Below are 24,759 nucleotides of genomic sequence, written 5' to 3'. Positions count from 1 at the left end.
TTATGTGAAGTCTTGCTGGAGACAGTGAGACTGGCAGTGCGATATAGGTGGAAGGTCGAAGCGGCTGGGCAATAGGCTGATTAATTGCATTTCATATTTGTAATTATAGATGGCAACACTTGAAGCTAACCAAAATAGTATGGAGTTGGATTTTCATATACTTCCTTCAACTCCATTGCTCTGTCTCCTTATTCTTCCAGGCATACAGAATAATTATGCTGAAGTTCAGATAAAATGAGCAGTGTTATTTTTCTGCATAACGGTAAGGGACCCTACTAAAAGAGATGAATGTGTGTTATCATTATACAATAAGATGTTAGAAATACTTAATTTATTTTAATGTATTGCCACTACTAAAGTCTCACTTGATGGTACTGTAGAAAGCCTGTGTTTACCTATACGTCAAAAAATGAATTGTTAAATATTCTGGCAGTGCATGTAGTTACTTGCTGAATGCAAAAGCTGTCTTGTGTCTGTGTGGCTAAATGATACTTTCTAAACTTTGTGGGAATTCAAGTATCTCCACATCCTTGGAGTCCTATTGCCTTCTTGACAGACTGAAACTGAGCAGTTTTGACACTTGGCTCCAGAAGCAAGGGCTGAGGTTGCTGTTGCATCATTGTCTCCTTGGTATGATAGTCCTAAGGTCCACATATTGTAATAGTGCTAAGAGTCTGTAAGTGGATGTGGTTGGACTTGTGGTAATAGACACATGACAGTGAAAGAAGCCATTTTTCAAGGAAACAGGGGGAGGAGTACTCAGGAAAGTGAACACACAAGAGTGCGACTCTCTGAGAAAGCTCAAGGGAAAGATTAGTTTAGCAGACATCTTTAGTTTTGCATCAGGATGTCATTTTGCTGGAGTTCTGTTGTCAACACTCCCACGCTAATGGTGTGTGCTTAATTTCCATGTTTCTGCAGTGTCTGGGCAGTGAGATCTGGTCCAGAACAGTGGCCTTGAAGATCCTGTGTGACTCGCAATTTGTAAGAGTTGGATAATATCTGTCTGCTGGCCAGAGGATGCGTGTATAGTTCTGTATGGAAATCTGAGCCTGATTGTTTTGGATAATGTAATAACTGTATCAGGAGAGAGACAGCAATTTTTAAGGGAGGGAGTCATGCAATGTTGGAAAGATTTGAAAAATGCCATATTGAAGAGCCTTATATTTGAATTTTCTGTTAATCTACTATCTCAAATGAATCTGCCCTCCAAGTTCACAGCTGTGGCAGGTTTCTGAGTTCTTGCTGTGTCTGCCTTTGTCCAGAGCCCTTTCTTGGAGCAAATAATCAGGGAATGGACTGAATTACTTCAACTGGAGCCAGAGAAATAGGCGCAGGCCATGTGGTTGTATTGTTGTGGGACACGTGCTAGCTGCTTGTGGCTGTGCTTTTTGACATAGAAAGCTGTTTTGATCAGAGCCTTAAATTTCTGCCAATGTAACAATAGACCTGTAGGTACTAAATATCTTAATAACAGAACACTTGTAATAAGTGTTTTGTGCTGTAAAGCCTTTTTTTTTTTCTTAGCCTATTGAATGATCTCAAATTCACATAAAGTTCACATAATTAAAGTTGGCATCTTTCTTCTGCACATTTAATAAACTGTTCCATTAGATACCTATGAGTTGACATTGGAAGTGGAGCCTCAGAAAGGGATTCCTTCTGTCTCTAGCTTTGAGCAGTGTTTTTCTGGTATCTGTTCATGTAATCCTGTCCACATAATTTCCAGCTGAAGTCCTGTAAGCTCCTGCCCCACTGCAGTAAGGGCAGCCCAGGTAGCAGCAAGCATGGCTCAGAGCATCATCAGCTTGGACCTGCTCCAGTTACAGGGGTTGGACAGTGATACATTGGTGAAGTAGTAGCATCTGAACTGCAGACCTAGGAGTGGCCATGGAGCTGAACTGCCGTGAGCAGTCACTCCTGGAGTGAAAGTACAAACTTTACTAGGAATAAAAAGGTGAATTTACTGGATTTATTGACCTCTGAATTTATTGACATGGAATTTATTGGCCTATTTCACACGAGGGCAAAATAGTTATATACTCTCATATAATAATAAGGTTTAAAGTCACCTTGACCATTTGAAATTCGACCAGCTTTTTCTTGAAACTATAGCACTGAAGTGTGATGGCAAATGCTTCAGGTTCACAGCTTATCCTTGTGGTACAGGCAGACATGGGGATGGGATGCTGCCTAGAGCCTGTTGTGATGGGCTCAGCTTTCACTGGGGCTGCCTATGGCTAGCAAAACGTCAGTCAGGAGTTTTTGTGCAAGAGGGGCTTGGCTTTTGTGTGTGTGTGTGTGTGTTGTCAGCTGTTACAGCATGCCTCTGTTAAACACTTTGCAGTGGGGATGTGGGGACAGGCTTGGGTGGAGGAAACAAAAGTACGAGGAGAGAATAAGCAGAACATGCAGAATTTCTTACTAGTGAACTGGAGCGCTGCCTTGCCTTGCCTTACCTACTGCATGGCCAGGACAGTACACATCTGGGACTGCCAAATGTGAATTAGCCAATGTTTAATTCAAATACTCTGGTGAAAAGCTTTCATTCCAGCATTTTACAGTATTTTCCATGTATCTCTTTTTCTCCCTCAATCCTGACTTTAAAAATTGTTTTCTGTCCCTGCAAGTGGATTTTGTTCTCTTCATCCTCCGTTATGTCCTGTGTATTGAGCTTGCCTGCTGTGGTGCCAAAAAAGCCCTCTTCCTCCTTGATCATGTCTTGCTTTCCATGGAAAAAAGTCTCTGGTGGCAGGAAATTGAGAGGAATTGGCCCTGGGAAATAAAAGCTTCTGTTCCTTTCTTTGCCTTCTTCAGTATAAGAAGTCTTCTGGTTATGTCTGTGGCAAATGCTTTATTAAAGAGTCTGCCTGCTAGAAGGAGCCTTGTGCTGTTCTTGAACTATTGCAGATAGCTGTACGTCTGAGTGCAAATGAATGACCAGGAAGCCTTAAATACTGGTGGAGGTTTTTGCAGGGTTTTTTTCCAGCTTTAGTGTTTTAAGATAACAAAAATGTTTTGGGGAATTGTGATCCCTCAATAATTTAGAATTATGCCTACTGAACTGCTCCATAAATTTGTATTCAGAAGTCAAATCAAACATTACTTTTCCTTGTATGCTGTTTGGTTACGTATTATAGAAGTTTTAATTTTAGCTTCATTTAAAATTATAATCCATGGACACACAGGCTCATTTGAAATGTATTGCACATTAGACCTGTAAAACAACTCTTATTTAGTGTCATCTGAAGTATAAACATATTAATGGCAGAGATCCTGTAAGTTTAGTGTTAACGTGGATTATCTCTGTGACCCTGGGACCTCCGGAATACTTGCTATGGTTGTGATAAGAGGGTTAACTCCGAACTTGGGCAACATTTACACAGCCAGTACCTATTCTTAAAATTCTTGTGTAAACTGAGCAATCTTACACGAACCTGATGTTTTGAATCTCTTTCCAGACACTATTAGCAAGGTCATGGCTCCAGGTTCTTCCGCACCTGGGCTGATTGCTGGTTTCAGTAATTATATTGCAGCTTTAGAAATGGTGGCCCTATTTCTGAAAACTTACTCAAATCCAAAAGGTTGAAATTGTTTTATGTTTTCAACTAATGCCAAGTCAGATTCAGTAAATGCTGCTTGTGCCATGTTGAGTATAGGGGCATGGTGTGCCATAGGTTGCGTTGGCAGCCCTGTCATCAGCAGCTGACAGAACTCAAAGTTTTTACCAGCAACTGGAATAGCTATCTTGGGTCAGGGCACATCAGAAAGTTGTTTTTTTTGTTTTTTTTTTTTTTTTTGCAATCCATAACCAAAGCCCAAACTAGTCACAGCTACTGCCTTGCCTGTTCTGCTTCTTCAGTGATGGTGGTATACGAGACAAATATTTCAGACAAAGACAAGGGTGGATGTAAGTGCACTATGTCAGCTGATGGAAGATGCTCAGGTGTCTCAATTTATGAATGCGCCCTGGTACACAACATTTTCTTTAATTTGTTTTTCTTCTCGTGTTTGTTTGAAGTCAGGTGTGTCAATCTAAATTTAGTAGTGCTTACTGCTCCATACAGCCTTGCATACACACTCTTCCTTTAGTGTTTTTCCATGAAGGATTATCTATATTGAGGGAACTCACACATGCTTGTATGTATTGACTGCTGTCCAACAGGGTGGCAACATCTAAAAAAGAATTGAAACTGAGAGCTTCTTGGCTAGCTACACTGTCATTTTCTTTAGTTCTTGTCAGTAGTCCAGACATACTCTTAATATGCACTCTTTGAAGGAATATTTGGTATTTTCCTCTTAATTGTAAAGTCAAAGTCACAAAGTTGATGACTTTAATCTTATTAGATGCTGGTTTAGATACCTTCCCCTTGACCCTGCACTCCCATATAGCTTGTATCTAGCGTGTATGTGAGTTCTGTGGGATTTGGTCTTTTCAGACACAATGTTTTGTGTCTTTCTGGATCCTGCTTGGCCTTACCAAGTGAGCTGGGGGTCTTCAGGTGAGGCCCAGCTCTGCCTACTCTGCCTCATTGACAGCCTGTATCACAATACAGCCTTCCCTTGTGAGTTGAGTGCTATCAAGAAGTTACTGATACAGCAGAAACATGTTTGTTCTTTCAACATTCTGCCCAGTCTTCTGACTAATACTTGCCCTGTTAGGCAGAAGGACTGAGCTTTCTGTCCTCAGACCAAGTTCATTTGTGTGTTGAACTTGGTGTGGCTGGATTGGTGGATGCAGTCATAGGGTGTTTGAAGTTGCAGAAGGCTGTATGCAGGACCCTAGTAAAAGACTAAAGCCTTTGTCAAAATATCTTGCAGTAGGCTACACTTTAAGCACCCAAGTCTTTAAAGTAGTTTCCTCTGCAGTTCAGTCGTGGAGCCACCTCTAGTCTACAGGTTGTCACTGCTGTTTCTAGAAGTGTCTGTAACCACTTATTTGAAGTGATAACACTGTTGCTTTGAAGCCAGTATGTGCTGGAGGGGGAAAGGATGTAATCAGTCTTAATCAGATGCCAGTGTTGCAAAAGACTCCTCCCAGCATAAGCACTGTAGGTGTTGGCACTCCCTGTGCTCTGCCTTTTTAGTGCTCAGATATTAAACCCAGAAACAGCAGCTTTGGCCTTGTTGGGAAAGAAGCCCGATTTCCTACCTGTGACCTGATGATGTAGTATCTTGTCTAGAAATGATGTGGGGTTTCCATTTTTCAGTGTTTACAAGTTACTTGTTCTTGCCTCTTGCCCTTTCCCCTTATTATCAGAGAGTTTCCCAAGCAGAACAGCTGTTACAATCTCACAGTATCTGTCAGTGCCTTCATCCACCCTCTGAACCAATCTTTGCAAATAATTTTAAGGAGGGATTTGTGGCTGGCAAGGGCTGTTAGATCTGGGATGTCCTTGTTCAGGATGAGAGGGACCTTGTGGTTGTGTAGATCCAGGACTAGATTGTATAACATCAGTGTTACTCAGCTGAATTCCTAGACTGATACTTATCAAATGGGTTGTGTAGTTTTCTTACTCCTAGTTTCCGATAAACTGCCTTTTTTGCTGTTTTGCTTATGGCTGTGGTGAGTTGTGTTTGGAGGGCAGGAGTAAATGGCTGTTTTAATGAGCTAAGAGGAGCAGGGCAGATCTCACAGAGAAGGGAGAGCTATGATTTTTGACTGTCATAGGTATTAAAGTGATACTTTAAATTTCAGTGTGGTGGCTCATCAGTACTTTTCCCTCACTTTGGGGAGCCAGGACTCCTCTGCAGCAGTAGAGCTGTGTCAGGGAGTTGGAACAACCTAGCCTGGATGTGCTGATGGTGGTGTGGTTAACAGCAGCAGAAGAGCAGCCTTCATGGCCAATTTGTCCGACCAAGTATTTTTATCACCTGCACCTCATGTTTGCTTCCAAACTAATGTTTTGGTTCATAGCAAGTGATGACTTGATTACAGTATCTGAGAGCTCCAGTTAGAGTGAGTCACACTTATTGGAGTTACCAGACTTAAAAGGGACTCAGGGCAAGACGAGTATTTGTTTTATCAGTGCATGAAACTTCTGGGTAATTAGGAAGAACCATCTTAAAAGCGAAGGAAGATGAGAGATATCAGTGCTTGTGGTGATTAAAACTGAAACTACAAAGCTTAAAGAAGCTATATGATGTGTTAACAATGTGTGGTAGCATCAGTCCGAAACGTGGGCAAGTGTAAATTCTTTGTGTCTTCAGTAAATGCATGTAGGATCATTTCTCTGTTTGATTTATGTTCTCTTTTGTTTTTTGAGGTACAGTCTTCAGTGTATGCATATATTTGAGGAGCACAGCTTCTTTGCTTTTCATAGTGCATTTTACTTGAGTTGCCTGTGTCAGCTACAAGAAGGCGCTTGCCCACTGCATGAGGCAGCTGTGCTGGAGAAACACTGAAAACTTGCTCATGGCATGCACAATCTGTGTAGCAGCTGAACTCACAAACATCTCACAGTGCCTTTGAGGAGGAAAGGGGCCCACGTTTTTTTTACTGAGGATGCATCTTAATGTTCTCAGCTAACCAGTTTGTGGGCTGCTGCAGAAAGTGTCTGGCCCAGCCCTGCACTTCCGTTCCCTCCCTTTGTGCCTGCAGGTGCACAGCAGCTTAGGCCAACGACCTGATCATTCTAGACATGGGTCTCTTCTTAGCCGTTGATCTTTGGCAAGGGCTGTCCCTTGTTCTGGTTCAGTGATACGTCTTCAGGATTGCCAGCTTTGACACACGAAATGACAAAAGTACGTGGCAGAGAAATACGGAGAAGAGCAGGGCCAGCACTTTTAGGAGCCATTAGCACAAATAGGGCTTGTGTGACAAACAGCACAAATTTTGGTAACTGGTTTGTGCTGAAGGCTGTTTCCAAAAGCCTCACAAACAGTGACTAAAATTCAGCCAGAAGTCAGTGTTACTGGATGACCCATCAGATCCATTACATTTGTAAGAATTGCAGATTTGCTCAGAGACCCCCTGTACCCTACAAAGAGAGGAAGACCAGTCATAGGTAGTAGCTGTTAATAATCAAGGTAATTTGCTGTTAGAGATGTGCACACAGTCATCCTTAATAGTCTGGGAGAGTGTGATTTGGTTGCAACAACAAGTAGGAGTGTGAATATCATGTCTTGTTCATTTGATTACAGCCCTTTTTACCCCCGTCAGTGGGAGGCAGCTCAATCTGTTGCAGTCTCACGGGTTCCTGATACTGCAGCCTGTTCCCAAAAGCCCCTTGAGGTACATTTGCAGTGCACTGTTGTCTTCATGTCTAGTGCTGAGGCTCTGCTTAGCACATGGTTTCTTCATCTTGTGCTTGCTTTGAGCTTCCGCAGAGAAGTCCTGAAACTCCTCTGAGGATGTGTAAGGTGAAATTCTGCTGGCTCCCAGCCTCAGCCCCATGTGTATTTGAGTGCTCCATCTTGCCTCCAAACCAGCCAATGCACAAAAAACAAATAAATTCTTGGTTTTGAACAAGTGAAACTTAAATTCACTGTATGGCGAACAGCATCTTCTTGTGATCTGAATATCTTTGTATGTGGTACTATAAAAGTCCTTTTTTGATGGAGGAAGATGACTATTTTAATTTCTCTTCTGCAGTAATTCGCTTAGTTTCTCAGTAACATGGCTCTAAGAATCACTCCTGACCCATATGTAACTTGGTATGGGTTTCTGTTTGCAGCTATTGTGGACGATGAAAGGCTTTCAGCAGAAGAAATGGATGAGAGGAGACGTCAGAACATTGCTTATGAGTACCTGTGCCACTTAGAGGAAGCAAAAAGGTAAGTAAATGAAAGCATGCTTATACCTCACCTTTAAATACACAAGTTCAGCCCTGTTGTGTCCTTGAGTATAGTAATTTTTATTCAACTTCTTGAATTACTTAGATTAACTTGATGTTGGAATTTTATAGCATTCAGAATGAGAAACTAATGCCCAGTGTGGAAAGTTTAATTCAAAGACTGATTTAGAAGCAATCAAGACAACCTTCTCGGAGTTACTGTGGTGACTGTGACTATCTTCAATGAAAGTAGGGGTGGGTAATAAAACCCAAGGCTGTGGTTTTGTGAGAAGCTGAATCAGGCTTATGACTAATTGGGAAAGTCTTTTGTTCCTGGCTGTGTGGTGGTCATGTTCCCTTCTTACTGGTAGTGCTTATGAAATAACTCAGGTTGCTAAGATGGCAGAATATCACCTGAGTTAATGATCCATATCATCTCAGTGTTTCAGTTGTAACTGCAGGCAGGGCAATAAGGTAACATGGACTCTGTTCTTTCTTTATTGGTCAGGAGTACTCATCTCTTGAATCGACGGTAATGAAGCACTGTTCTGCAAGCGCACAGGGATTTTATCATCTTTGTGCAAATGTACTGTACTACACTTCATTCTCAAAACAAACACTGGACAAAATTTTCATAATTAGTGAACAAGAAAACAAGGTGCAATATCCTTGTACTTTTGGAGTAGCTTGAAGAGTACTGCTAATGTCACGTGTGAAAGCATATCTTACATTCAGTCTGACTGCAGTTTTTCAGAGATAGATACCTCTTGTATTCAATTTATTGCCCTGGGCAACTTAAAGTGTTTTGCTTCTGCCTCTGCATTTGTTGATGAGGGTCGTTTTAGTCTTAACCATTAGTTGCAATGACTCCTAGAATTTCCTAGAGAAAAGGAATCTTGAACTGTGATGATTAGTAGTGCAAGCTGTGAAACCTCAGTGCAATGACAAGCCATAGAATCTTTAGAATGGAGTAAGCCAGTGTATTGAGACAGGAATCAAATGTAAAAAGGGCTCTGGGCTTTGTTTCCACACCATTCCCCTTGCCATCACTATGTGGCACTGAGGGTTACCTATTTAGCAGTCATGGGGCAGACAGCTGCCAATGATCTTGTGCTAGGGGCATTATTTCAAAAATCAGCCATTCTTACTTCCTATTCACTATGCTGTCCCATTTGCTGTAGTAAACATTGCCTGCATTGCTTTTTCTTCCTCTTTCCACGGCAGTGGTTCCCTGTTCACATATTTAAAATGGCAATCATCTTACTGCTGCCAGAGAGGACTGGCCTGCTCTGCACACTCTTGTTGCCTCCATCATGCGGTTGAAAGAGATTGTCCCTTATCGACTGGGTCGGCTGACTATCCCAGCAGGAAATTAGTAGCTCTTTTGTTGAGTTAGTTTTCTAGGGGTTTAGTGAGCTTTCTGATCTGATCAAGGGGTCAGAGGACAATAAGTGCTGACAAGAGGAAGGGGATGGGGTGCAGTCACACGCTTGGGAGAGGAGAGGGAGCAGGTCTTCCTTGCTGAGACATTAAATTGGCTCCATCATCTCAAGAAACCTCAGTGAGTCAAACTTGGATTAAACTCAAGGTTCCCCCTAGGTTTGTTGCAATTCACCTACCTGCTGGCTTCTGGCAAGGTAACAGTAACAGCCAGTCTCCAAATCCAGCCTTCTTTCTTCTATTATTATTATTAACAATTAATCGTCCAGGCTTTTTTCACCCTCTCCCCCTTCCCAGGGCTATTTGTCACTTTGAACTCATGTCCTCTAGTTCATTTGAAAAATCTCCCTTGATATTTTCAAGAAAGTGTGAAATTATTTTTACAATTAATGACTTAGATTAGCATCTGCTATGAGTAATTCCCTCCTCTTCCTTGTATTTATTTTTATATGAATTAATGCTATTAGCAGTTTTGCAGAAGAAATACTCCTTTAGTTCTGCCGTAAGGTGATGGGACTTTGCAGCCAGCACACTTGCTCCCAGGGCAGTTAGGTACCTGGAAGTATTTCTGGATCTCCATTTGGAAAACTGCAATTTACTGGTAATGTTCTTGGGCAATGTTTGGTACTGCATGAGGTGCTGATGAGTGCTGTGGTGTAAGAAGCCTTGTGCTTCCCCCACAGGGGGGTTGGGTTGTTACAGGTGGAGGTTATGCAGTAGTCAGATGCTGTTGGATATCTTTTTACTGTGCCCCCCCTCTGTGGAGAGAGCTGCTGTGGCAGCAAAAAGAGGGCAAGGTAAACTTCTCCCTTCACAAAGAAGATAATTCAGTTGCACCATCAGACTTTGTCCTGAGATGGACTCTTACTAATGGCAAAAAACATGTGCAAAAAAACTTGCAGAAATGAGAAGAAATGCCTGTGTCTAATGGCTGTGTAATCCCTAGCCTCGCTTCCTCAGGAGCTGAGTAATACCATCCAGGGAGATTGGGGTGGCAAAGGTACACAACTACGTTCTTCCCAGTCCTGACCTGGTAGAAAAACAGCATGAGAAAATGCCATATCTCTTCATAGAATCATAGAATAGTTAGGGTTGGAAAGGACCTTAAGATCATCTAGTTCCAACCCCCCTGCCATGGGCAGGGACACCTCACACTAAACAATGCCGTCCAAGGCCTCATCCAACCTGGCCTTGAACACCGCCAAGGATGGAGCACTCACAGCCTCCCTGGGCAACCCATTCCAGTGCATCGCCACCCTCACAGTAAAGAATTTCTTCCTTATATCCAATCTAAACTTCCCCTGTTTAAGTTTGAATCCGTTACCCCTTGTCCTGTCACTACAGTCCCTGATGAATAGTCCATCCCCAGCGTCCTTGTAGGCCCCCTTCAGATGCTGGAAGGCTGCTATGAGGTCTCCACGCAGCCTTCTCTTCTCCAGGCTGAACAGCCCCAACTTTCTCAGCCTGTCTTCATACGGGAGGTGCTCCAGTCCCCTGATCATCATCATGGCCCTCCTCTGGACTGGCCACTTGGGAGGAATATAAGGCTGCTGCTAGAGGATGTAGGAAGGCAGCTAGGATGGCTAAGGCCTCCTTAGAATTAAATCTGGTGAGAGAGGTCAAGGACAGCAGAAAGAGCTTTTTCAAATACATGGCTGATAAAACTAACACCAGAGGCAAGGTAGGCCCACTGATGAACAGGATGGGTGCCCTGGTGACAGAAGATACAGAGATGGCGGAGTTATTGAATGCCTTCTTTGTCTCTGTCTACTCTGCCGGAGGCAGTCCTGAAGAGCCCTTTACCCCTGTGACCTCAGATGAAGTCAGGTCAACGGAGCAGTTTGCCTTAGTCGATGAGGAATGTGTTAGAGACCAGTTGATCAATCTGGACATCCATAAATCCATGGGTCCAGATGGGATGCACCCGCGGGTGCTGAGGGAACTGGCGGAAGTCATTGCTAGACCACTCTCCATCATCTTTACCAAGTCTTGGGAAACGGGAGAGATGCCTGAGGACTGGAGGAAAGCAAATGTCACTCCAGTCTTCTAAAAGGGCAAGAAAGAGGACCCGGGTAACTATAGACCGGTCAGCCTCACCTCCATCCCTGGGAAAGTGATGGAACACCTTATCCTTGGTGCCATCTTAAGGCATGTCAAGGATAAGAGGGTTATGAGGGGCAGTCAACATGGCTTTACCAAGGGGAAGTCATGCTTGACCAACCTCATAGCCTTTTATGAGGAAATAACATTGTGGATGGATGATGGCAGAGTGGTAGATGTGGTCTACCTTGACTTCAGCAAAGCATTTGCCACAGTCTCCCACAGCATCCTCACAGCTAAACTGAGGAAGTGTGGTCTGGATGATCAGGTAGTGAGGTGGACTGTGAACTGGCTGAAGGAGAGAAGCCAGAGAGTTGTAGTCTATGGGGCGGAGTCTAGTTGGAGGCCTGTATCTAGTGGAGTGCCTCAGGGGTCAGTATTGGGACCAGTATTATTTAATATATTCATCAACGATTTAGATGAGGGAATTGAGTGTACTGTCAGCAAGTTTGCTGATGACACTAAGCTGGGAGGAGTGGCTGACACGCCAGAAGGCTGTGCTGCCATCCAGCGAGACCTGGACAGGCTGGAGAGTTGGGCAGGGAGAAACTTGATGAAATATAACAAGGGAAAGTGTAGAGTCCTGCATCTGGGCAGGAACAACCCCAGGTTCCAGTATAGGTTGGGGAACGACCTGTTAGAGAGTAGTGTAGGGGAGAGGGACCTGGGGATCCTAGTGGACAGCAGGATGACCATGAGCCAACACTGTGCCCTTGTGGCCAAGAAGGCCAATGGCATCCTGGGGTGTATTAGAAGGGGGGTGGTCAGTAGGTTGAGAGAGGTCCTCCTTCCCCTCTACTCTGCCCTGGTGAGACCGCATCTGGAATATTGTGTCCAGTTCTGGGCTCCTCAGTTCAAGAAGGACAGGGACCTGCTGGAGAGAGTCCAATGCAGGGCGACAAAGATGATGAAGGGAGTGGAGCATCTCCCTTATGAGGAAAGGCTGAGGGAGCTGGGTCTCTATAGTTTGGAGAAGAGGAGACTGGGGGGTGACCTTATTAGTGTATATAAATATATAAAGGGGGAGGGTCACGAGGATGGAGCCAGGCTCTTCTCAGTGGCAAACAATGATAGGACAAGGGGTAATGGGTACAAACTGGAACACAAGAGGTTCCACTTAAACTTGAGAAGAAATTTCTTCTCAGTGAGGGTGACGGAACACTGGAACAGGCTGCCCAGGGGGGTTGTGGAGTCTCCTTCTCTGGAGACATTCAAAACCCGCCTGGACACATTCCTGTGTAACCTTATCTAGGTGTTCCTGCTCTGGCAGGGGGATTGGACTAGATGATCTTTTGAGGTCCCTTCCAATCTCTAGCATACTGTGATACTGTGACTTGTTCCAACAATTCTATGTCCTTTTTATGTTGAGGACACCAGAACTGTACACAATACTCTGAGTCTTCTCACTGCACATTACACATCCTCTCTGTGTGCTTGATCAGGGCTGAAACATGTTGATGTGCGATCTCTGCTCTGTATTTGCATGGGTTTAGCATTTTCTTTGTTACAGCAGAGTGTAAACAAAACTGGGGACTCTGGACATCAAGACAGCAACCTCAGGGGGAGCAATGGGGTCATAATTCAAACTGCGGTAAAACGAGACCAGTAGAAGCTTGGGAGGCTTGGGTTGTAGGGTCCAGGCTACTTCAACTACACACAGTGGATCCGGCCCTTCAGCCATGCTGGGTGCAGTTTTGCAGGAGGCACTTGCTGATGAATTGACTTTTGCTGCTCCTAAACAGGTCCCAGCTGGGTGATCATCCCTACCTAGCAGCACTAGAGCAGCCTCTGTAGGATGCATGTGCTCCCAGTCCTTCTTGTGCTTGTGGCTGTGGGTCTTAGTCAGAGAAGGCAGAAGCCTTTGGCCCCGGGTGCAGCACTGTGCTGTGAAAAAGCCCAGAATGGTGGCTGCCACCTGCTTGCCCTTCTGGGCAAAACATGTGAGTGGGAACTGCCTCACTATATATTTGATTTCTGTTTACAGTTACAAGCTCTTTTTGTTTCTATAAATCCTGACTGCACAGAGAGGATATTCTAGTATTCAGGACACTATGAATAGCACTGGAAAGACTGATATAGGTAAAGCAAGATGAGTTTTCCATTCAGTTGGCTGCTGCTGAAATGATAGCAACTACTGTTTCAGCTAACCGGTACTGCGCAAACACCATGTGTCTTGGTCCATATTGAAGATTAATAAATACTGATATAAACAATAAGTAGCAAAAGATTGGGACAGAGCATGGCTGGAACAGTACAGGGATTATGTTGTTTTGTTTGGGTTTTTTTTCTCTCACTGCATTTGTAACCAAAATATTATTGCATAACATCTCTGCATTTTGAAATGCCAGAGTTAATTAAACAGTTGAAGAATGTGTACTTTCAGCTGCTTTTCAGACCACTGTTTGCACACGTACTTCCTGTAGCCCAGCTTTAATGAAAACTCTCCAAGTTTAACATGAAAGAAACCTGTCGCTGGTAGCTGATGCTTCTGCAAATACTTTCTCTGCTTGGCACAGTATTTGTGTACTGCATAGGAAATTGTCTTTTAAACACAATGAGCAGGCTTGAGGTATCTGCAGTGGTTGGTAAGTTTGAATATGGAGAAAAATATTTGAATTGGAGGAAAACCATTTTGTTCCATTAGACTGCTGTCTCCTTTCTACCCCAGATCCCTCATCTGACAAATGAAGGTTTTGGTGGCTTGTATATGTAATTTGATTTATTACTTTTGTCTTTAAGGGAAGTTAAGTGCATATAAAAAAAAAAAGTAGAGAAAAATTAGTAGTATCCAGTAACCTTGAACTCCTGAGAAGAATAAAATCAAGAGAAGTAATTAGGAGTAGGGATTTTCTCAAACAATACAGCTGTGGGTACCTCTAACAGAAGCCTTCCAAGCATTACACCAATACATTTTCATTATTGCTTGGCAAATTATTCTGTTAAATAAAGAATACTTAAAGTAGGCATGTCACAAGCTCTAATGTCTTGTTGTGTTAGGTGCATTTTAATAGGTAAAATTTACCAGAATATCCCCCTTCCCAAAGGTTATCTTTGTAATACCCAGAACATCAGACTCTGCCATGAGTTTGACTTTTGCTGTTGCATGTCTCTCTGCAGATGTGCAATTACAGCACTGTAAATGATAATACAGATTTGAAAGGTTTAAAACCATGATTGAAGCTTTGGCAAATAATGCAAATCCACTTTACAGTAAATCTGCTGTCTGGCTAGGGTTATATACATCCATACTTAAGCAGGCACTATTTCTCTTGGCTTCTTAGGAAATTATGCCTTCTTATGCTAAACTTGAATTTGGACCATGGAAGGCCTCATTTTACTAACCTTGTCCCTCTCTGTATGAAATGGAATACACTTTGTTTCACAAAGTATATGTTGAAATTTCATAAGCAGAACTGCCTGTATTTGTCATACTTCTTACTTTCCTTGCTCAGCTGTTCAGTAGGACAGGAACTTGTGGGAAACACTGAAGCTTTAGCTTTAATGTTAAGACAATGAAGACACATTAGGAAAACTACAGGAAAACTATCCAGAAAATTTCATTTGAGGAGTAATTTTTTATTTTGAAAATGTAAATCCTTATTCTTGTCAAATTTCTTTATAACAGAAAATCAAATAATATAAAACCTGCCTCCTTCGTTGTATTGGTCTCCAATGGGTAGTTGCAGTATTGGTCACTGAAGAGATCACAGCTGGAAGCTGCTGTGTAAAAACGTACGTGCAGTTTAAAACATTTTGAAGTGCTTAATTGACTTTCGTAACAGCTAAGAGTTTGCAGTACCATAGCACCATAGGAAGCTCAGGTTGTTCCAGTTGTCAGGACTGTGGAACTTTGGAGCCTACCCCGTTTCTGGTGGGTTACTGGTATCCTACAAAGGCTTGGTATTACAAGTGAATTCTGTCAGGTTTCATGCTGCTGTTTCTCTGTGAGCAAAGTTGTGGAAACTGTGCAGCCCTGGCAGCTCATGAGTGAATTAATGCTACCAAATTCTCTGGTTTAAGTTGTTTTCTTTCAGACTACAGGAAGTCTTTAAATTTTTTTACTTAGACGTAAATCAATAAAATTGTAATATAGTTGTACAACTTGTTGTTTTAAGTAAAAAATGTTAAGATGTTACTTTTTGGTAATCTGTTTTGTATCGGGTTTTTTTTTTTTTTTCCCTCAAAAGAATCAGTTTTCTAGGAGCGGTAGTCTACTGACATGTAGATAATGAACTTTGGCTCATCTTCCTCTCTGCCTTAAGCCTCATAAAACACCAGTGAACACAGCTGACAGCAGATCTGTAAAGGTCAAATGTTTGAAATTAGTGTGCTTCATGGGCTGAAATCCTTGGAAGAATCCTACTTAGCTGGGATATACCTGTCCCTGAAGTAGGTCAGTCTGCACAGAAGTATTGATCAGCAAATATACTCCCTGTTTCATGTCTTGATCCTAAAAGAAAGACTGACAGTTATTGAATTGTTCCAGGTAGTTACACAATAGTGCAGGTATGCCAGAGTTTTCATATGCAATTGTGAGTAATATCAATCATCAATCATCCAATTGCTTGGATAATATTGGCATATGAAAAGTCTTACTATTAAGATCTAAACGAGAGAGAAACCTTTGTGTTAGTTTCTGTACAGGATGCATTGACCTGCTCGCTGGTATGTGGAGGTAATTTGTGCACATGTTATGGGCCATTGCTCAGCATGTATAGCAGCAGAATAATGCTGCTGAGTAATGATGGATGTGACCTTTATTTCTTGGAGACTAAATCATATGGCACTTATATCATGCACTGAATCTAACTGTATAGTCTCTGAAGAGCCAATTCTTTCTCAGTTTTCCACCTTTCTTTTTGGTACCACCCTCTTGTAAAAGGTATTGTGTTTGGTTTTGTTTGGAGGCTTTTCCAGGGGAAGGGTGTTTGGCTGTTGTTTGGTGGCTTTTTTTTCCTGTGTGGGTTTTTTTTTTCTTATTTTTTATGAAGAGTAATGAACCTGAAGCCAGTCTGTGCTCCAATGCCGTCATATGGGGATAGTTGTTAGGTTCAGCTTCACCAAAAGAGCACATAGCATTTTCGTTTTTCCTCCTCTTTCCCCTTTGCAATTTGGATTTTCCATGGTGCAACACAAAAGCCTGTTTGCCTTTTTACTCCATCCATAAGCTTAGCTGTTTGTCAGATCATTTTGCACCCTGTGTAGTTCCTAGTTAATATTAAGTGTAACCTGAGGTTGTCTCCTAAGGTATCAGCAGTAGCTGAGTTGTTATGGTATGGCACGGAATGCACCAAGAAGTAGCGGAGCAGGCTATCAGGGAGGCTGGCAGGGATCACTGACCAAAACTTCTACTTCTGGAAGGATGGTAAAGGAAAGTTTGAGCCTGGGTTGTGCAGGGAGGAACACAGCTATGGGTATTAGAGGTAGCAGTGGTACCTGAGGTTTGCACCTTGCCTAAGGTATTCATATAAAGTTGCTGTTGGGAAGAACCTGTGATGGTAACTGAGGGATGGAAGGGCACTGTTTTATCCTTTGCTTAGTGTTGAAAGGCTTACATTTTGCTCTTAACCTTTGGATAGGTCCTTCTGCATTGTTTGGACTCTGTTCAGTAAATCAGAGTGTAGTTTCTATTTGTCTGAGAGCAGCCAAGTCCTGTGTTTTCCTGTCTGTTAATGACAGAATAAATGGCTGTGTGACCATGACACCTGTGCTGGGCTATGGGCTGTGATGGTTTTATGCTGCACTGGTTGTATAGCTGACCAGCAAGTGGTACATTCTGGCTGGTAAACTTCCCATTGCCCAGTAACTCTAGTGCAGCATTCAAAAAGCTTTGTTTTGTGGTTATATGTCTGTTTGCTTTGTATTAGTGGACGAAATTATCAAGGCTGATGGAATCTGCTTATTAACAGCTCCCTTGCAGGAGTGTACTTTTCACATGCTGAGATCCTCCTTTTCCAACTGCCATGTCCTGCAGAGCCGTTGAGCTTTTGAAGAAGTGTTTATTTGGGCACTTGTAGAAACTGCTGTGGTGAGATGTGAATGAGCTTTCATAGATCGGAAGAGGTGAGAGAGCAGCTTTACTTGGTGACCTTTATAGCACTATCTTCTGTAGACCACTGCTGCTGGTGAGGAGCCACAGATATGTGCAGGTGGGAATCTCAGTTAGAATCAGAGAATAGTTAGGGTTGGAAAGGACCTTAACATCATCTAGTTCCAACTCCCTGCCATGGGCAGGGACACCTCACACTAAACCATGCCACCCAAGGCCTCATCCAACCTGGCCTCGAACACTGCCAAGGATGGAGCATTCACAGCCTCCCTGGGCAACCCATTCCAGTGCCTCACCACCCTCACAGTAAAGAATTTCTTCCTTATATCCAATCTAAACTTCCCCTGTTTAAGTTTTAACCCGTTACCCCTTGTCCTGTCACTACAGTCCCTGATGAATAGTCCATCCCCAGTGTCCTTGTAGGCCCCCTTCAGATACTGGAAGGCTGCTATGAGGTCTCCACGCAGCCTTCTCTTCTCCAGGCTGAACAGCCCCAACTTTCTCAGCCTATCTTCGTACAGGAGGTGCTCCAGTCCCCTGATCATCCTCGTGGCCCTCCTCTGGACTTGTTCCAACAGTTCCATGTCCTTTTTATGTTGAAGACACCAGAACTGCACACAATCCTCCAAGTGAGGTCTCACAAGAGCAGAGCAGAGGGGCAGGATCACCTCCTTCGACCTGCTGGTGTCTTCGACCTGCTCCTCTTGATGCAGCCCAGGGTACGGTTGGCTTTCTGGGCTGTGAGCGCACACTGCAGCCGGCTCATGTTCATTTTCTCATCAACCAACACCCCCAAGTCTTTCTCCACAGGGCTGCTCTGGATCTCTTCTTTGCCCAACCTGTAGCTGTTCATTGGAAGCAAGAAATTGAGTGTTCACAAGAAACATCCTTCCAGTTTTGTGGATGCCTTGAGCCTGGAGAGGGATCACAGGTCAGCTGAAGAGCAGCACAAGGGAATTCCAGCCACTCCAGCAGTAAGTCAGTTTCATCAGGGGCTCAATGTACATGGGGAATTAACAAGAGGAGTTAGAGATGTGCACATGCCTGCAGGACTGTGATCTTCTTGGCTTCATGAGAAGTGGTGGGATGGCTTCTATGACTGGAGTGCTGGAATGGAAAGGTACAGAAAGGACATTCAGAAGGCACAATAGGGGGGTGTTGCCCCCTATGTCAATGACCAGCTGGAGCACTGCAAGGGGATGAATGAGAAGCTGACCAATTCTTGTGGGTCAGGATTGCTGAGATTTTTAAAAGAACCAATGTGCCACTATACCTCCAGTTTTGGACTGGAAAAACAACTGGGGGAGTGAAGGGGTCATTGTTCATGGAATGTGCAGGTGTGACTTTGCACCTGGCTTTTGACTTCTAGCTACTGCAGGCAAGTACTTTATGGGGTAAGGCAGCTGCTGAGGGACGTAAGGCTGAGTTTCCTTAAAAATCTCTTTTGGTGCAAATATCTCAAGAATTGACTAGCTGGAGAATGAACACTGTGACAGTTTGTACTTCCTATCTTTAGGCATGGAGTAACGTTAGAAAGTGCTTTGGCTGTTGATGGTTTCTCACTACAGACCATGTGAATCCTGTGTTAGTAGGCACAGCTATTGCAAAACCCACAGTGTTTCCCACCACAGGGTGAGTGGCAGTCTTCTGTGAGGGACTCTGTTGTTGACAGTTAAGACTGAAGAACATGCTTTTTAGAGCAGCACATGGTCAGACTTCTAACTAAGCTAGTTAAATCACAGGGTTTTGTGGCTCAGTGTGTGTACTGTATACTGCTCTTGACTGCTGTTGCTCTCAGTGTTTCATGTGCTTTAAGAAAGATGGCTTTTCATTTGCCTGCATTGAAATTCAAAGATCTTTTTAAGAAATAGGGTATAGCAGCGCCCCAGATTTGCTAAAACAATGTATGTGCCTTGCAGGAGCTCATGTATTCATAAGACCACCTCTTCTTGATGTTCTGGAGTCACTATCATTTGAAGCTGGCAGTGTGACAGCCTTTCATGGTTGTTTTTGCTGGTTTTGTTGATAGGTGTAGAGATAGATATGTTCAGGCCTCTATGCAGGGCTAAGTAAACCCCTCAAATTCTCCCCACCTCATTTCAGATAGGGAGGGCTGTGAAAATGGCTCTCAGAACTTCACTCTTTGCCTGTTTTCCAGCAGCACGTTTATTCCAATTGCCTACGCACTTTCTGTGGTGCACAGGAAGAGAGATTTCAAGGTAATCACTTCAGCCCCAGATTTAACACTGACTGGGGAAAATGTTCTTTAAGCCAAGCCATTACCTAGAAATTTACATGATTTATCTGGTTTTCAACCAAGTTCAGGATCTCGCATGCATTCTTGAACTAGTACAACTTACACTAATTCAGTTGTATGTGTGAAGGCATTTCTTCTTTAAAACCCAAATTAAAAATATTTCTTGCCAAGGTTTTTGTTTTGCAGTTCAAAATCACAGGAGGTGGTCAGAGGTCCTCTTAGACAGGAATGCCTATGTAGATGAGAAAACAATCCATGAAGAAAAACATACTGTTTCTGTTTGTAGAAAGATAAACAGTAGGCCCAAATGTCTTTGCTGTAAATTCCCACAGTGTTTGCATTCAGAATTAGCCTTGTATTTGCTGCAAAATGAAGAGGTGAGATAGTGTTTTTCTGTTTCTGCAGTGGCAGCAGTACATGGCCTTAAACACTTAATGTATTCCATTTGCTACTGGGTGCTAGCACCTTTTCGTGACAACTAAGGCCTGAAATGGGTTTCAAAAGTAGAGACTGCGAGCTGTGAAGGGGTTTTGAGCCTGACAAATTTGAGTCTGGGGGAAGGGCTGTGAATGAATCCTCTCAAGTGAATGAATGGGGCTGCTCTTGAGCTTGAAGTGCTAGGAAGGATTTCACATAGCTTCCAGTGACTATAAATGCTGCTCATGTTCCGGCTTGCAAGCAGAGACTTCCGCTAGTTACAAGTGTAACTGCTCTACCAGCTTGAAGGGGAGAGAGTCTTGTGGGGTTTTGTTTTTATTAGAATTGATTTGAGAAGTGTCAACAAGTGGGTTGTTATTGTGGCATTGAGTATAGATTTATTCTGGCAGGAAGATGGTCAACTGCATGCATAGTTTTCCAGCTACCTAGAGGACAAACAGCTAGCTTGCCGTGGGATGACAGCTCACAGATTTGCAATTGTAAAGATGTTTTGTAAATGCCTGTGGTGCAGCAGTAACCTAGTTGTTTAGCAAGGCAGCAGAGATGGGAGCCTGGATTCTAATCCTGGTTCTTATTGCTCCCACCTGGATGGGCTGTCAAAGCTTTTGGGGTTTTGGTGATGCATTTGCCCTGCAAGGGAAGTGATAAATCTAGTCTGACAACTTGAGCTCTTTTGTCATCTACAGTGTGTTAACCATTTCTAAAATTTGGTTACCATCAAAGCAGATGGGAGCGTTATAAAAGTTTGTGTGGTAAGTAAAAGAGGACCTCTTGTAATGAATGAAATTGTCATGAAACCAATGCTTTTCATCACCCCTATTATTCTACCTTGTAACAGTCTGCCTGTTTTAGGGCCAAAGGCATAATTTGTGCATGAAGACGATGAAAGCTGCAGTAGTTCCTGCAGCCAAGCACCTCTCACTGCACAGGAATTGTCCTGCTATGTCTTAGTTATGCTCAGGGCACTGGTGTGTTTGTTTCCCAGTGGGAGGAATAGGGATAACCAATGGAAGCAAGGAGAGAAAGGGGAATGGTTCATTGGTGTTGTGCAAAAAGTACCCAGAATGGAGGCTTAAAAGTGGGACCAATTTGTAGAGGGCCATTTCACAGAAGGAATGGACCCTAGCTGCTGCTCCTGGACTGCAAGGCTGAATGGGTGCATGGAGGATGACGTTGCACGTCAGCCATGCTTGCCCACAGGCACCCTGTCACTGGTCTTACAGAGCATCAGAGCCTCAAATGTCTCATAAGTCACGCTCAGGCAGGAGTGTCTTCAAAGCCTGGCTGTCAAACAGGCTGCTCTAAGGTGGATAAATAGCATGATTACATCAAATATCTGCCTATGCATTGTGCTAAACCTTTTTCTCTGTTAAAGAAACAAAGCAATGAAACAATATGGCATTGGTGGACATTAAAAGCTGGAACAGCTTCCAAGCTGCCGATTGCATCACCTCCCTTACCATGACCCAAGGAAAGCACAGTGTGCTTTACTCAACTGCATCTGCATTTACGTCTTGCATAGACTTGGTCACGCGGGATTTGCTGTGCAGTGTGTTTGGGGGAGTGCCAGCCCATGTTCAGCTGCACTGTCATTGCTGGAACAGAGTTCAGTGGGATTCATGACTTAAGCAGGTTTTGGGGCTTCCCAGTTTGCTGATCAACATCTATGGAATAAGGAAGAGTCAACTTGATACACCCAGTAACTCCTTAGATGCACTTTCTTCAGCTGCTTTCAAAACCAAAAATCCAAACTTTTAAATTACTTATGCTGAACATGTGCTTTTGGGAGAGGGTGAAAAAGTGCTGTGGTTTATGTTATAATATTGATGGCAATGAAAGAGCCATTTGCAGCTTTTTTGATTTAATAGCATGCTTTCACAGTATTTTCGAATCTCCTGTACATGTCCCCTTCTTGTTTTCCTCCCCAAGAACACTGATCTAACCTTGTGATTCACTTCATACTTAATATTAGGATGGCTACTATCTGTTTTTTGGAAGAGTGCATACTTTAGTTGAAGTCTTAATAAATGCAGAAGTGAAGTATTGAGTAGTATTGACATATTTCTGTGTTCAGTTTAGAAAGCTGGTGAATGTTTTTTTAACATTCCTGCTGCTTTCTGTCCTCACAGAGAAGGACCTTGATCTGTTGCTGCTAAATAAATATACTTCTGTTGTGATTCCAATTTCAACATTTTCACCACTTCCTCAAAGTCAAAGTGGTGTCACATGACGGTTAGTACATACTGTTTTCCTTAGTGAGAAGTAACAGGAGAGGACAGACTTTAAACCAGGAATTTATTCCAGAAGGTGTTATTTGCGCATGGGCTTATGCACTCTTAGTATGCTAGAAAGAAGCTAGGAGTACATGGAGGTTTCTCAGTATTTCTCTAGCATTTTGTGTTCCTTCTAAAAGCTGTTTAATGTCAGAAAAGTCTGTAAGTAAGAAAGGTGGTGTCTGAGTTTTCAGTATCTGAAACTATCAGAGACTAACCCATTTGCTGTGGTGGTTACTGGCTAAGATTGTAATGGTATTTTCAATGTCAACAGCAATTATTTTGCATCTTAAGAAAATGTGTTAAACAGAGTTTTCAGTCCTTTGTAGAGATGTATAACAAAAGATTGAGCTTGTCCACTGTGGTGGACTAGGAAAGCAGGGGTAATTGGAGGATTAAACAAGATTAACCTTTAATAACTTGAGATGCCAAGGAAGAGGCAATAGACTGCTGCTGCTAAATTGAGACCTCCTCTGAAATCTGTAAAAGGCTCCTGATGTACTGAACGTTCACTGGGGTCAGCAAAGCTGTTGTTTGTATTTGCTCTGCTCTCCGGAAGTGAGGCCAAAATCTCTATGTTGGCAAAAGACTGTATCTAATGCAGGTTTTGTTTGGATCCTGCTTTAGTGCAGAAAGAATTGGATCTGTCCATCTTTAAGGACTTTTCTTGTGGCTTGACATTAGATTTCAAATAACAGGGTTAAACTACACTGTTGCTTCATAAGCTTCCAAAAACATTACCTATATTGCAGTTCCTTAGTTTCCAGCAAGTTCAAAGATGAAACATGCATGCAGTGCTTCTGACTTACAGCAGTGTCAAGATGCACCTGTTGCAAAAGAAGCTACTTTCTCAGGGCAGAGTTCACTCACTTCAGAGGGCCTTCCAGTTATGCTGTTTCTGTGCTGTCTGTGAACTGAATGTCACTGGAAGAATTGTATCTTCTGAATGTCCTGCTTAGCTGGTAGTTTGATAGCATGATTAGATTAATAATTAATGCTGAGTGTGCTGTGTGGCCTTCATGTAGCACTGGATGTGAATAAGCAGGTGACTGTTACTAAAAAATGTCTCTGCCTGCAGAACACCAAAGGCTTACGATTCTTCAGCAACAAAAAAAGCATAACAAGAAATTTGTAGAATGTTTTGTTTTGATCTGAGTCTTCAGCTTTCTCTAGTTTACAGGAATCTCAGGCAGTAGGGCTGAGAGAAAGTGTGAGGGATACTTGGGAGTTCTCAAGGGAAAGCAAATTCCTTTTGGCACTTCTTTTTGTTTTTTATCTTCCTGTTGTCCTGCAGTTGGTGAAAATAAAACTGAAAATTAAAATGGCTATTTGGCCTTCCAGAAGGTTTTAAGAACAGTACCCCAAAGTAGTCCTCTCTTAAAGCTAAGAGACTAACAGAATAAGATGAAACATACAATTTTGTAAACTAAATGCTGTGACAGTTACTTAACTTTTGGCAGGCATGATAACCAGTCCAGTACTTTGAAGAAAACAATTTTAAGCTCTTGGCTGATGGTAGTGCTAGGTCACTGAAAGAATGACTTCCTCTTGTTGGCTTTAGGTCTCCCGCTTCTCAGTTTCATTTTCAGAGTCAGGTGAACAAAGTTTTCTGACCTTTCTCTGCTGGTCACTTCCTTTTCTTAGCCATCTATTTCGCAGTATTGGGCTAGGACATGCAGTAGTGTGATGGAACCAGGCACCTTGCGGGGGGAGCATGGTTTGCTTGAGATTCTGTCGGACAGCAACAGAAGCAGATATAGCAGAAGAGACTACAGCTGAGGCTTTCTCCTCCTGCTGCAGAAGAGGAACATCTGCTTTTCTCAAGACTGACCAAGTATGGATTTGGGATAAGGATGTGCAAATGTGTTATGTGAATTAGGTGTCCAAGTTTTTAAGATGAAGTATTCAGGTTTTTGAGTGTTCCTAGTAAAAGAAGCGTACGTCTAGTGTAATATAAATATCACCTTGAAGCAGTGAATCCTTTCACATGGCTGACTACCAGTAAAATTTCTGTCTGGGGAACATTACAGCATGCAAGTAAAACAAGAAAATTGCTTTGTTTAGAAGTACAGCTTTGGTAATGTCTGATAAAGCACTTTCTAAAATAACAGTTGTTAGAGCTTTTGCACAATGCCACTTTCATCCACTTCTGACATTTAAATGTTGAAATACTATTGAGTCAGTGTAGCAGAATGTTTTCATGATGACCGTATTACTCTGAGGAGTCTGATCAAGGAGCCAAAAACTGAATAACCTCAGGCATTTTTTCTCCTGCTGCATCATCTATTGGAAAGTTTCTCTCAAGGCGAACATTCAGAAATGGTGATGAAGTACCCTGACATAGTATGCCCCAGAAAGTGGCTTAATCAATTTAAAGTGCAATCCTGACTTGAATAGAGGTCATGTTTTAAAGGTCAAAAGTGTCTG

The 24,759-nt window shown here is 42.8% G+C and overlaps 1 protein-coding gene across 3 annotated transcripts in view; it reads left to right on the top strand.

Annotated features, from left to right (window-relative positions):
• Window positions 1-24,759, top strand: part of IQGAP2 (IQ motif containing GTPase activating protein 2) — a 141,873-nt gene that overhangs the window by 14,540 nt on the left and 102,574 nt on the right. For all 3 annotated transcript variants that reach the window (XM_080637049.1, XM_080637047.1, XM_080637048.1), the window contains exon 2: window positions 7,677-7,776. In XM_080637049.1, coding sequence (XP_080493175.1) covers window positions 7,677-7,776 — 100 coding nt within the window. The remainder of the gene's footprint in view (window positions 1-7,676; window positions 7,777-24,759) is intronic.

The sequence above is a fragment of the Psittacula echo genome (genome assembly GCF_963264785.1).
Source record: "Psittacula echo genome assembly, chromosome: Z".
Lineage (NCBI taxonomy): Eukaryota > Metazoa > Chordata > Aves > Psittaciformes > Psittacidae > Psittacula > Psittacula echo.
Note: the sequence above shows the minus strand (reverse complement) of the source record. Positions and strands in the feature narration are given on the sequence as shown.